This window comes from Electrona antarctica, assembly GCF_951216825.1.
Source record: "Electrona antarctica genome assembly, contig: scaffold_25, whole genome shotgun sequence".
NCBI lineage: Eukaryota > Metazoa > Chordata > Actinopteri > Myctophiformes > Myctophidae > Electrona > Electrona antarctica.
Window position 1 is genome coordinate 7,577,456 of NW_027637034.1, and position 12,805 is coordinate 7,590,260.

A 12,805-nucleotide genomic window follows, 5' to 3' on the forward strand; every position below is an offset into this window, starting at 1 on the left:
CAACTCCCTCCTAACATTATGAAATGTAGTGGAACAATAAAACATGTTCAGAAATTTTGACAGGCATTGTAGCCTCAACTTGCCTTCAAAACAAATGGTGCTGTGCAAATTTGCAATATGAAATAAATAAATAATAATCAAATAAAAAATGAGTCCATATAGGCCTATTTGCAGTGGTAGAGAGATATTCTAATTCATCAAATGTATTTTTGAGCTCATCTTCCATTTTAGAATATTCACTGTTCAGGTATTTGGAAAATGTATTTCTGCACATTGGCCCTGCTTTCACTAGTATTTTGCTGACCAGTGCTCTGAAAGGAACAGACTCCACCGTTGAGGGGAAGCATTTCCTCAACAACATACCTGGCAAGTGGCAATCATTTTGTCAAGTTGACTCTTGGTGACATGCCTCTGTGGCGATTTAAAATCGATCTTTGTCTGTTTTGGTGATGTGAGGCAGCCTAGCTCATGGACTGATTTAAGATGCTTTCTTAGATTTGCATTGTGGACAATGCTTTCTGTCCGCCACATAATTAGCATTTTCACCTCAATGCTTTTCTGGGGGGGAGAGGGCAGCCCTATCACTGTGCCCGGGGAGGTGGCCACGGGTCCCCGGTTGCATGCAACGGTGTGCAAGGCTAACGCACGGCTAACGTCAGGCACTGTGCTGCGCAGGAGCAGTAATAATAAAGGCAGTACGGTGAATCGAATCACACACAGCGGGGACACGCCATGGCATGTTAAAACATTTCCTTGACCCGCAAGTACTCAAATAATGCTTGTATTTCCAACCCACAAAGCATCCGATCTCGCTGTCATCTGTTCCGTATTTGCCATTGTAGCGTGTGGTAATAATGTTCGTTCAACCGGCGTTTTCTGTTTATGCGTTACGAGGGTTTGTGTGTCTGAGTTTAGAACCGTTTACCACAGCCATACGAAAGACCCGCCCTACTCTGTCAGACTGTCTCTGATTGGCTTACCCTGAAATCTGTCCCTACGTTAGCCAATCAATGACCTCTTCTGCGACATGCTTTGTTCATGTTAGGGTGCGTAGCCATGTGGGCTCAGAGGCTAGTATGAGAGCACAAACGAAACTGTCAACACAGTACAACACAGAGAGCGGCGCGCTTTCTCAGCAGCAGTCAGCACAGAGCCTGTATGACAGACTCACGGCGCTGTATGGGGAAACTTTTCACTTGGATCATACGTTGACATAATAACGCTATAACGCGGGTAACGCTCGGACAATAACTATAAGGCCGTTATGGAATATGGAAATGTAAAGCCTCCGTTACAAGTTACTGCAAAAAGTAGCGCCGTTAGGTAACGTAACGTGATGTAAGGGCGTTAGTTACAACACTGCTCTTGACAGCCCGTTACTCAGACTCACTCTCAGCTCAATGCGTGCTTTGATAAAGCTCCTCAGTCACTTGTTTGTTTGTAAACAAACATACTATATTGTTTGTGTTCCCTCGAACACCCGAAGCGCTGCTTAACAGCGGTGCGCATTGTCTCCTGTTTTTCAAAAAAATAAAAAAAATAAAAGAGAGGGAGAAAGGAAACCAGCGCCGCGGCTATTTCTACATACTATATACTTATATATAGATATTTCTACATACTATATACTTATATATAGATATTTCTATATAGCCTATATATATCCACAATGGATTCACGCCACCAGCTGGAGCTCCACGCTTCCGACAGCGAGGAGCTCTTCTCCACAGAAAGCTCGGCAACACGTCCCGCCCACTTCCAACCTCCCCCTCCCCCTCCGCACTTAGACAGGCAACACTCCCCTCCCTTCCCTACGAGCACGCTGGCAGGTGCACCAACGTGCCACGCTGACGGTCGCGGCAACGCGTCACGTCGGCGGTCGCGGCAACGCACCTTGCCCTCTTCCAACTAGAGACTGACACGGGAGTGGATTTTCACTCCTGTCCTGTCCCACTCCCACAGAAAAAATCCTGTCCTGTCCCACTCCTGGGCCAGAGTTTAAAAAAAAATCCCATCCTGTCCCACTCCTGTAGAATGACTCCTGATCCCATCCCGCTCCCACTCGAAATGACTCCCGCTCTCATCCCGCTCCTGTTTTTTGTTTTTTTTAGTTAGTCATTGACACTGTTTTTCCCTGAACAGAACTTAAAGCTTAACAGTTAACAAGTGCTTTGTCAATTAAGATAAAAAAAACCCTCAGTGTTAATTTAACTCTATATGAATATTTATTCAGTGTACAAGTCTATGTGTATGGCAGTGGTTCCCAGGGGTCCTTGAGGGAGTTCCAGGGGGTCCCCAGTTAATTAATAGTTTGGAACCAAATGGACCCTTATGGGTCTAACAAATTATGTTATGGGAGTGTACAAATGGAACCAAATGTTGTTCCATTTGTATACACACATTGATTTTACAATATCATTTGGGGGTCCCAGCGATAAAAATGCCATTAAATGGGGGTCCGTAGACTAATGCATGTCAAACTGGGGGTCCTTGAAATTAAAATGGTTGAGAATCACAGCTAGAACCGTAATAAAAATCTTCTCTTATGGGGGTCCCCGCCCCTGGCATCTTTTCAAATGGGGGTCCGCGGGCTAATAAATGTCGATTTAGGGGTCCTTGACACGAACATGTTTGGGAACCACTGGTGTATGGGACTCGGTTGGGAGAAAGAAGGGAGACGATGTATTGTAGAACATTCGCTCAGACAGCTGTTCAGGGAGCTAGCTAACAGTAACAGCGTTAGCATGTAGCTAACGTAGCATCACAATTGAAAGTTGCAACGTTGCCACTGCCAGGGGAAACAAATGCATCAGGATGATCTGGTTTATAAATAATCGATTAAATCACGGCACCGGCGCGATGCAGAATCATACACGGCCGCATTGCGATGTTTTCATATAAAACTGTAAAAGACGTCCAGCCCGACTGGATTGCATGGAGGAGTTTTTTGTGTTGTGGAAGGCAGCACTAGCACTGCTGGATTATGGGTAACTATGTAGTTATTTTGACCTGTGTCAGCAAGTCAAAAGAGTGTTGGCTCACAGAAAGATGACTACAACAAAAATGGGTGCTTCTGTTCTTTTGGTTGGAACTTGGCAGCGCGACCAACGTCATTCACACTCCTGCACGCTCCTGTTAACTTTCATTCCCGTCCCGTCCCGATCACGGGATCATTAAAAATATGAATCCCATCCCGCGGGAATCCCGTGTCCCGCGGGAGTCCCGACAAAATGTCAGTCTCTACTTCCAACCCCCCCCCCCCCTCCCGTTCTTTTCCCACAGGTCAGCAAGTGCCTCCTCCCCCTCAATTCCGACGCCGCACACCCCAGGACCACACCATCTCCCCTCCCCCCCCCCCCTGTCCCCCCGCCGTGGTCGATCTCGACAACTAGCCCGCAAACGCTCCCCTTCCTCCTCCCCAGCCTCGTCCTCATCAGCGTCGCCAAGCGGGCGTTCGACCCCCACCTCCCCGTCTCCTCCCCCTGCCTGCCAAGCTCACAGAGACGACATGAAGAACACACACTCACCTAATACATGAAGGACAGACACTCACCTACGACATGAAGGACAAACACTCACCTACGACATGAAGGACACACACTCATGACATGAAGAACAAACACTCACCTACGACATGAAGGACAAACACTCACCTACGACATGAACGACACACACTCACCTACGACATGAAGGACAAACACTCACCTACGACATGAACGACACACACTCACCTACGACATGAAGGACAAACACTCACCTACGACATGAAGGACAAACACTCACCTACGACATGAAGGACACACACTCACCTACGACATGAAGGACACACACTCACCTACGACATGAAGGACACACACTCACCTACGACATGAAGGACAGACACTCACCTACGACCAGCTTCGTCTCGGCTTCTGACAGCTTCACTTTGAGGAAGAAAGACACACGGCTGGCCCTCGTTTCCCCTGCGTGTGTGTGTGTGTGTGTGTGCGTGCGTGCGTGCGTGCGTGCGTGCGTGCGTGACAGACAGACAGACAGACAGACAGACAGACAGACAGACAGACAGAAGTCAACCAATCAGTGTTAAGCAAACAACAGCAAAAGATCAACAAAACGTATGTATAAATGTATTTTGACTCCACCTTGACGGCGTCGTAATGTCTGAATTTACACTTGGTCACATGGTCAAAACAGCCAAACTACAAGCTCACAGTTCAGCGACTATTTTCAGAGCACAATCGAACATAGAATGACTTTTAGCTCTTCTGGATCTCTTCTCCACTAGTCTGTCCCTAACATTTGTTATGTTGACAAAGTATATTATATCGCAGTCTGTCACCATAGCTTAGTTTTTATTTAGTTGTCATTTAGTTTTCGTCAGTGAAAAAAAGTAGTCGACCTTAGTTATCACACGAATACATGAACACACGATTCAACACCCACACACGTACACAGTACCTGTTGAGCTGCTTTGACACACCGCTGGCTCTGGGTCCAAGAGTGCCTGTCTGCGTGGCTCTGGGTCCACGAGCGCCTGTCTGCGTGGCTCTGGGTCCACGAGCGCCTGTCTGCATGGCTCTGGGTTCACTAGCGCCTGTCTGCGTGGCTCTGGGTCCACGAGCGCCTGTCTGCGTGGCTCTGGGTCCACGAGCGCCTGTCTGCGTGGCTCTGGGTTCACTAGCGCCTGTCTGCGTGGCTCTGGGTCCACGAGCGCCTGTCTGCGTGGATCTGGGTCCACGAGTGCCTGTCTACGTGGCTCTGGGTCCACGAGCGCCTGTCTGCGTGGCTCTGGGTCCACGAGCGCCTGTCTGCGTGGCTCTGGGTCCACGAGCGTCTGTCTGCATGGCTCTGGGTCCACGAGAGTCTGTCTGCGTGGCTCTGGGTCCACAAGCGCCTGTCTGTGTGGCTCTGGGTCCACGAGCGCCTGTCTGCGTGGCTCTGGGTCCAAGAGCGCCTGTCTGCGTGGCTCTGGGTCCACGAGCGCCTGTCTGCTTGGCTCTGGGTCCACGGGCGCCTGTCTGCGTGGCTCTGGGTCCACAAGCGCCTGTCTGCGTGGCTCTGGGTCCACGAGCGCCTGTCTGCATGGCTCTGGGTCCACGGGCGCCTGTCTGCGTGGTGGACACACCACTGGCATCTGTGTTCCCTCTGCTTTGATGCTTCTCTGGACCCTGGGTTCTTCTGGGGTCTGGGTCCTGGTACCACCACCACCACCGGGCTGTATGGTTCCTCTGGAACTCGGTTCTCCTGGCTCCTGGCTCCTGTGCCTGGGTTCTCCTGGCTCCTGGGTCCTGTGCCTGGGTTCTCCTGGCTCCTGGGGTCTGTGCCTGGGTTCTCCTGGCTCCTGGGTCATGTGCCTGGGTTCTCCTGGCTCCTGGGGTCTGTGCCTGGGTTCTCCTGGCTCCTGGGGTCCACCACAGGGCTCTAGAGATGCTGCCTGGTACCAGGGTGGTGCTGAGGAGAGCTGAGGAGCCAGCTGCCATGTACTTAGGGCTAAGAATAATCGTATCGCAGAGATGTTAATTTATCGTGACATTGTCCTCAGTCAGACATTAGGAATTATGTACTAGCTTTAGTTGAGCTGCTAATTCAGTACCGCTTAAACCCATTTTGACCCGGGAACGATTCTACAAATGTCTTCTAAATCCTGACAGTTTTCTGAAGTGGTTCTCAAACATTTTCATGTCAAGGACCCCCAAGATTATATGTAATTGGCTGCCGACCACCATCTGAAAATATGTTGTTCCAGGGACCCCCCCCCCCCCCCCCCAGAAGCAAATATTTGAGTTAAAAATGTTCACTGTGAAAGAATAAATATTCAAAGATTTGCGCCACATTTTCAGGATTTTTCAAAAATAGCAGACCTACAAGCTTGTAGCGTGGCACTCGGTGCCGCGTTAAGAGCTTGTAGATGTGCTATTTTTCAATAGCTAAAGTATAACATAATGCTTAAAACACCAAAAGGGGTTCCCCCCCAAAATGGGTTAACCCCTCAGTACTTGATAAAACAGACGTGTATAAAGAGTGCATTTGGTACCGCTCTTATTTCACTCGATTCGCTCGAAAATAGCAGATTTACAAGCTGACAACGCGCTGTGTTGCAATGCGTTGTGAGCTTGTAGATCGGCTATTTCTTTGCAGAACGTTGCCCCAATATCGTTAACCACAATTGTTTTTGCCACAATAATCGTGACATGTCACTTTCATATGTTCCCTCTTGCATCGCTACATGAAGGTGACGATTAATTGGACACACTAATAATTGGAAATTAACGATTTACGATTAGACAATTATGTGATAATTGTGACAGGCCTACCAGAGAGGTGAGGAGAACACGGATGCATCATCTGGTGATGGGGAGACCATGGCTGGGTCAAAAGGTCATGGGGAGACCATGGCTGGGTCACGGGATGATGGGGAGACCATGGCTGGGTCACGGGATGATGGGGAGACCATGGCTGGGTCACGGGTTGATGGGGAGACCATGGCTGGGTCACGGGGTAATGGGGAGACCATGGCTGGGTCACGGGATGATGAGGAGACCATGGCTGGGTCACGGGGTGATGGGGAGACAATGGCTGGTTTCTGGGGTCCTCGGAACTCCCTAGCTGAACATCACAGCTCGGTGGACCTTCTGTCTGGGCGTCAGGGGCTAAGGTGAGCGTTGGGGAGGATTCTGAGCCTTGATTTGGGCTTTGGTTCATTCCATTAGCTGTAGTATGGATAGAGGGCAGGGCAGGGCAGGGTAGGAAGTGATAGTTGGTGGATGAGTGCAAAATGAACAGTGATGGTCAGAAACTGATGTTAGTGGATGGATATGAATATTAATTAATAAGGTCTTCTTCATTTGCTTTTTCATACATTGACATATTTGTTAAAGACCTAGTGCTACAAGCCTTTTATTTCATAATATTACTGTGCAATGATGTTTGAAATCAGCTGAAGTGCATAAAAGGGCTGCCTGTCTTACAGTTGAAAATTCTAACACACTTAGAATATATAATGCATATATGATGCAACGCAAAAATACATATGTAATAGTCCACCGGCAAATGACATTTCAGTACTTCTTGTGATACTAAATGTTATTTCTGTTTAAAAGCATGTGTGTGTGTGTAAAATTCGAATCAAATAATATTTCATAAGGATGCCGTCCATCTAACCAGTTTGTGCAACATATCCTGTTAAGATGTTCATACTTTCCTTCAGAAGAAGGAAAGTATGTAAGTAAGAGGTTTTCTCTAGGTTTTTATTCATAACAAGGTGGACAGTGTGAACATTCATTCACTCTGTGTTTTCACTCACGAATGAAGACTTTTGTCATAAGTTATGCCTACATGTGTTCGTATTAAAAGATTATATCAATGTCAATGTTTTGAAATGTGTTGCATATTATCGTCTCTGTCTGGTGGAAACCTCATATGTCCAAAATGGTTACATGTCAGGATTCAAATTCTCAAGCAGCAGATCGACAAGCTCAAAGCGCGTCACTTCGCACCACACTTCGAGCTCGTAGATCTGCCATTTCTCATTAGGTTTGTGTGACACTGTAGTACGATCACGTAGCCTTAGGGCGTCGATTTACAGAAGGAATATGGAGATAAGAGGCTTCTGCCCGACAACAACCAAAGGACCAATGTCTACAATAGATACGCCACAGGTTAGGAAGCGCTTGTCGAAGTCACTGAGCGGCCCTGCGTACCACCTGTTTCGAATTTGCACATAATGCAGGAGGCAGCAGCATGACCCATTAATAAAAAACGAGTGCTTCCAAACTCCAACACTTGGACATAATATCACGGCACGGAATTTCTTGACAGAAAGTAGCTCATAACATGTCTACGGTGGATTTTTATGAAACAAACGCTTAGGATAATTCAAGCTTGCCCTACAGCGGCAATGTTGGTGAGTTTAATGGAGTTGGAACAACTGATGTTCGGGAGGTTTGACCAAGCAAAAGACAACCAACCACCACCCTCCTGCCAACGTCTACTCCACCCTGTGCCACCCGTGCCAACCACTCACCCACCTCCAACCCGGCCAACCACTCCTACCTCACCAATCACCCCCGGCGGCGTGCATAGTTTCCAGTAAACCCTGCTACACAAGAGGATTAATAGCCTTAAATTAATACTCGTAGCTTCCAGTTCATCAGCATCAGCCTCAGAATGGCCTCTCTGCCCAACATCTACCACTCAGACGACGAGGCTCCATCCACCGGCCCCGTCGCCGCCGAACCCGGTACTCACCGCACCGACGCCGTCGCCCTGCTGAACATCCATGCCTCGGACGACGAGGCTCTATTCATCGGCGCCGCCACCGAACCCGCCGCCGAACCCGTGGCCGCCGGTACCATTACTCACCGAGCCATCGCCGCCGCCGATCTTGACGTCGTGCCCGACACTCCGGAGCAGCGGCGCGGTAGACCCAGGCCAGTCGTTACTGTACCTCCCGGTTCCGCCGCGTCCAACATGAACCGGACACCCCGGGAGTTCCGCGAGGGTCCACGTTCCTCCCCTCGCCACGATCACCAGCAGAAACCGGTACTAGCCCAGCAGCTCAAATCATCCCGCACTTCTTCGTCCCGTCTCCCCGGTCACCAAGCTCCAGCAGCAGCTTCCCCAACCAGCCATCCCGTTGCCTCTCCGCGCGGCTCCACCAGTACCAACCCTCGCTTCAGACTGGACCGTGGTCGGCCTACAAAGAGCCCTCATCGCCAAAGGCATTCCGTTCACCCGTTCAGCAAACAAACAAGCTTTATTTACAATTCTCATGTCCACCCGCGTCGCGCAGTGCAGTAACAGCTACAGCGGAACAATAACAGCAGCCTCGCCAGCCAACGTGGATCCGTCGCGCAGTGCAGTAACAGCTACAGCGGAACAATAACAGCAACCTCGCCAGCCAACGTGGATCCGTCGCGCAGTGCAGTAACAGCTACAGCCGAACAATAACAGCAACCTCGCCAGCCAACGTGGATCCGTCGCGCAGCCATGACGTCACGCGTCATCCTCCGAGCCCAGGAGACCCTCCACGGGCGTCCGCTCGGCCAAGTGGCGACGTCGTCGCGCGGCAGGCGGCCCTGTCGCGTCGCGGAAATGCCTCGCTGCCACATTGACGTTCCAGAGACGTTCATTCTCCCCAGACGTCCACCATCTCCACTCCCACCGCTCAACCAATGGAGCTCCAGCCACTTCCCATCCTGCAAACGGCCAGTATCCTCCCTCCACCACACACTACACCACTAATCCAAATTCCACCTGGTTTTCTCCCTTCTGCCCTACCTGTCCCTCCCTCCCACCTCCAGCAGGCAGCAGCACCCCCCTCCCCCCCACCTCTTCCCTCTTTCAGTACAACCAAACTCTTCCCTTTCAGGCTCCATCTTTCCTAGGAGGTCCCGCAGCCGCCCTAGGATGTCCCCCAGCCACCCTAGGATGTCCCCCAGCAGCGCCCAGCGCCCCACTATTTAACCTGTCTTCTCTCCCTCCCTACCCAGTGTTCCCCAACCCCCCACCCCCTCCTTCCTTCTCCCTCACTACAGCCACGCCGGCACCCATTCCACCATCAGCCATCGCCCTCAACGCCCCCATGGTCTCCCCATCCCTCCGAAAAGAAGGCAACCCCCTCCTCAACACCAACCCCTCACAGCTAAATCAGCCACATCTGCATCTCCCGCACTGACTACTCGGACCCCCACACCATGCCACGCTCGAAAACGTATTTCTCCCGGCCTTTTTGGGGAGGCTTTCCTTCATCCGTCCACAACCCAGCCCCTACGAGCCCCGTAACCACCCACTCTCCCCGTAACCACCATCGGGTCCCCCCTTCGTAACAACAGCGGTTCAGTCGCCACCCGCACCCGGCTCCATTCTCACCTCGCCCGACGGTCTTCCCAGGCCCATCACAGCTACATCCGCACCAACGCCCCCGACCTCCACAACGCCCACCGCTCCAGGGTCTGGTAAATTCTGGTAAGATACTTTTGGGGTTTCTACACATTTCGCACAGGCGCACGCCTCGACCCCCAAGCCAAAGTATCTGGGTCCACAACCCCTCGAACCCATCAGTCCCACTACCGCCCACGTCCCGTGCTCTTGACCATCTAAGCCGCACGCTATCACACCTGCACCTCCCGATGTAATTCGTGCCCCTGAGTATCTAAGCCGCACGCTACACGCTCGCGTGTAGTGATGACTTTAGACCACGCCGGCACCTCTAATGGCATCCTCCCACGGCCAGACCATCTAAGCTGCATGCTACACGCCCATGTGTAGTGATGCCCTTAGATGTTCTCGTCAGCGCCCCACACGTTGTTCGTGCCCCTGAATATCTAAGCCGCACGCTGCACGATCGCATGTAGCGATGACCTTAGATGTTCATGCCGGCACTTCTAATGGCATCCCCCGCCCCTGGCCATCCAAGCCGCACGCTACACGCTTGCGTGTGGCGATGACCTTAGATGACCATGCTGGCTCCCCTAACGTCCTTCCATGCCGTGGCCGTTTATGCCGCACGTTCCATGCTTCGCATGCGACGTGCCCATAAACGACCATACTCTCTGTCTATTCAATAAACCACCCTAAAGGTTCTTATGTCTGATGCTTGGTCTTTCCTAGTGAAACGTTGTTTAATACAAGCAGATCGCAAATGCAATTTGGATGAATGGGCTGTCACTGGAGGGTATTTGCAACTCTAGATGGTGGTGCTCAATATTTCATGTCAAGGACCCCACAAATTATATGCAATTGGCCACCGTCCCCCATCTGAAAATATGTTGTTCCAGGGACCCCTCCAAGTCTTGTCTCTCGCGGTCAGCGCGCTCCTACCTCTTTGTGTGCAAATTGCGGCTCTACGCCACAGCGTTCAGTACTTTTACTTCTACTCCACTACATCTCAGAGACAACATTTGTACTTTTACTTCACTACAATTATTTGAAAACTTGAGTTACTAGTTACTTTGTAGATTTTAATTTTGATAGAGAACATACATTAACCACTTCAACCCTATACATTTTGGCCATTTGAAAATACTACTATTTTTAATAGATTTTGTACACATTTTGAACTTGTGAAATGGGACATTCTGCAATATGAGTACTTTTACTTTTAGTACTTTAAGTACATTTTGATGCAGATACTTTTGTACTTTTACTCAAGTACATTTTCAATTCCGTACTTTTACCTGTAACGAAGTAGTTCTAAATTGCAGTATTGGTACTTTTACTGAAGTAAAACAAAGTACTTTTTCCAACACTGGTTCTTGGGTTGGTTGGAGTTCCACTGGAGGTAGTCAGGGGACTCGGGGCATCAGAGGTCGTCGCTCTTTCAGCATCGCTGTGAGACATCGCCGTGGCTTCTGCGACAGCGTTGCCTTCGTGAACAGTCGGGGCCTCGTCTTCACTCAGGCAGCTCTTGGAGAGCTCGGTCAATTCGGCCATGGTCTTGGATACGAGAATCATTCTGAGGTCTTCGTTCATTTTAAGAGACACGTCCGTCGTTTGGCTTGAAGTTGTGACAGCGCACGCTTTCACAGGGAGGAGGTTGGCACTAGCTTTCACAGGGAGGAGGTTGGCACTAACTTTCACACTGTTCACAGGGAGGTTGGCACTAGCTTTGTTCTGGGACTGGCTCGTGCAGGATGACTTCCTCACCTTCACCTTTAAAACAGCACACAACATTAAAAGTCAGTCACTGCTTATTTTATTAACACCTTTCAAATGGCCCCGCACAGGTTGGAACGTGATGACTCCAGAGGACATGAATTGATGGTTATGTCCACAATTGCCATTTCAAAACAGTTTTAAGGACATGTCACACCAATGCAACTCCTCGCAACAAAACAGTTTAAGGACATGTCACGCCAATGCAACTCCTTGCAACAAAACCGTTTTAAGGACATGTCACGCCATTGCAACTCCTTGCAACTGCCATTGGGGATAATGGTTGCATGACAGTATTCATGCAACTATACTCACAACCTAGCCGCAATTTGCAACTCTAGATTTTTTTATAATGTGATGAATCTAGAGTTCCAATACCCTCCATTGACTCCCCACTCATCCAATTTGCGTTTGCGATCTGCTTGTCTTAACGACGTTAAACCAACATTGCAGCTGTAGTCCAAGCTTGAATTACCTTAGAGCTGTTGTTTGGAAATAATAAAAAAGTTCCCCCATTTTGTGTTTCCTAGAACTGTAATTATGGAAAAAATCATTAACATGGTGAAACACACACATCTTGATGACATCATCAAGATGTGTTTCACCATGTTAAGGATTTTTTTCAGACCTCCAGTTCTAGGAAACACAGAATGGGGGAACTTTTTTATTATTTCCACACAACAGCTCTAAGGTACATTAATGACATAGTAAAATGTTGAAAATGAGTGGAATGCCCCTTTAAAAACGTTTTCTCTGAAAGAATATATATTCAAAGATTTGCGCCGCATTCTCACGATCAAAAATAGCAGACCTACAAGCTCGTAGTGCCACGCTATGAGCATGTAGATCTGCTATTTTTCAATAGCTAAAGTATAACATAATGCTTAAAACACCAAAAGGGGTTCCCGTATTAAATAAAGGAAAACCCAATATACAAATATCCTACCTAATAAAAAACAGAAGCCAGAAGAAATTAATAAACAAAAAGAGTTCACGCACCCCTAGACTCCAAAGGCGCATTACTTTATCCAGAACTGTAGCAGTCCTTTAGCATAGTTTTAACACAAGACATTACATTATCCAGAACTGCAGCAGTCCTTTAGATAGTTTTAACACAAGACAGACGGAACGCTGTTGTTTGGATGCAAACATCTGA

General features: G+C 49.2%; 3 protein-coding genes across 3 annotated transcripts in view; 1 reads left to right on the forward strand and 2 right to left on the reverse strand.

Annotated features, from left to right (window-relative positions):
• Positions 1-4,565, reverse strand: part of LOC306919363 (uncharacterized protein) — a gene marked incomplete at its 3' end in the record, with an annotated part of 24,280 nt that extends 19,715 nt beyond the window's left edge. Inside the window, exons 1-2 of the mRNA XM_079532156.1 lie at positions 4,453-4,565; positions 3,885-3,959 (exon numbers count right to left, since the gene is read on the reverse strand). The remainder of the gene's footprint in view (positions 1-3,884; positions 3,960-4,452) is intronic.
• Positions 1-12,805, forward strand: part of LOC306919233 (uncharacterized protein) — a gene marked incomplete at its 3' end in the record, with an annotated part of 270,701 nt that overhangs the window by 114,418 nt on the left and 143,478 nt on the right. The gene's annotated exons all lie outside the window — the stretch shown is intronic.
• Positions 4,582-12,784, reverse strand: LOC306919364 (uncharacterized protein; the record flags this gene model as incomplete). The annotated part of the gene is made up of 5 exons (XM_079532157.1): positions 12,649-12,784; positions 11,232-11,646; positions 6,309-6,704; positions 4,823-5,484; positions 4,582-4,632 (listed from the first exon to the last, which is right to left on the reverse strand). Exons 1-5 carry the CDS (start codon positions 12,667-12,669, stop codon positions 4,582-4,584), a joined length of 1,545 nt encoding a protein of 514 aa, XP_079388283.1. The 5' UTR covers positions 12,670-12,784.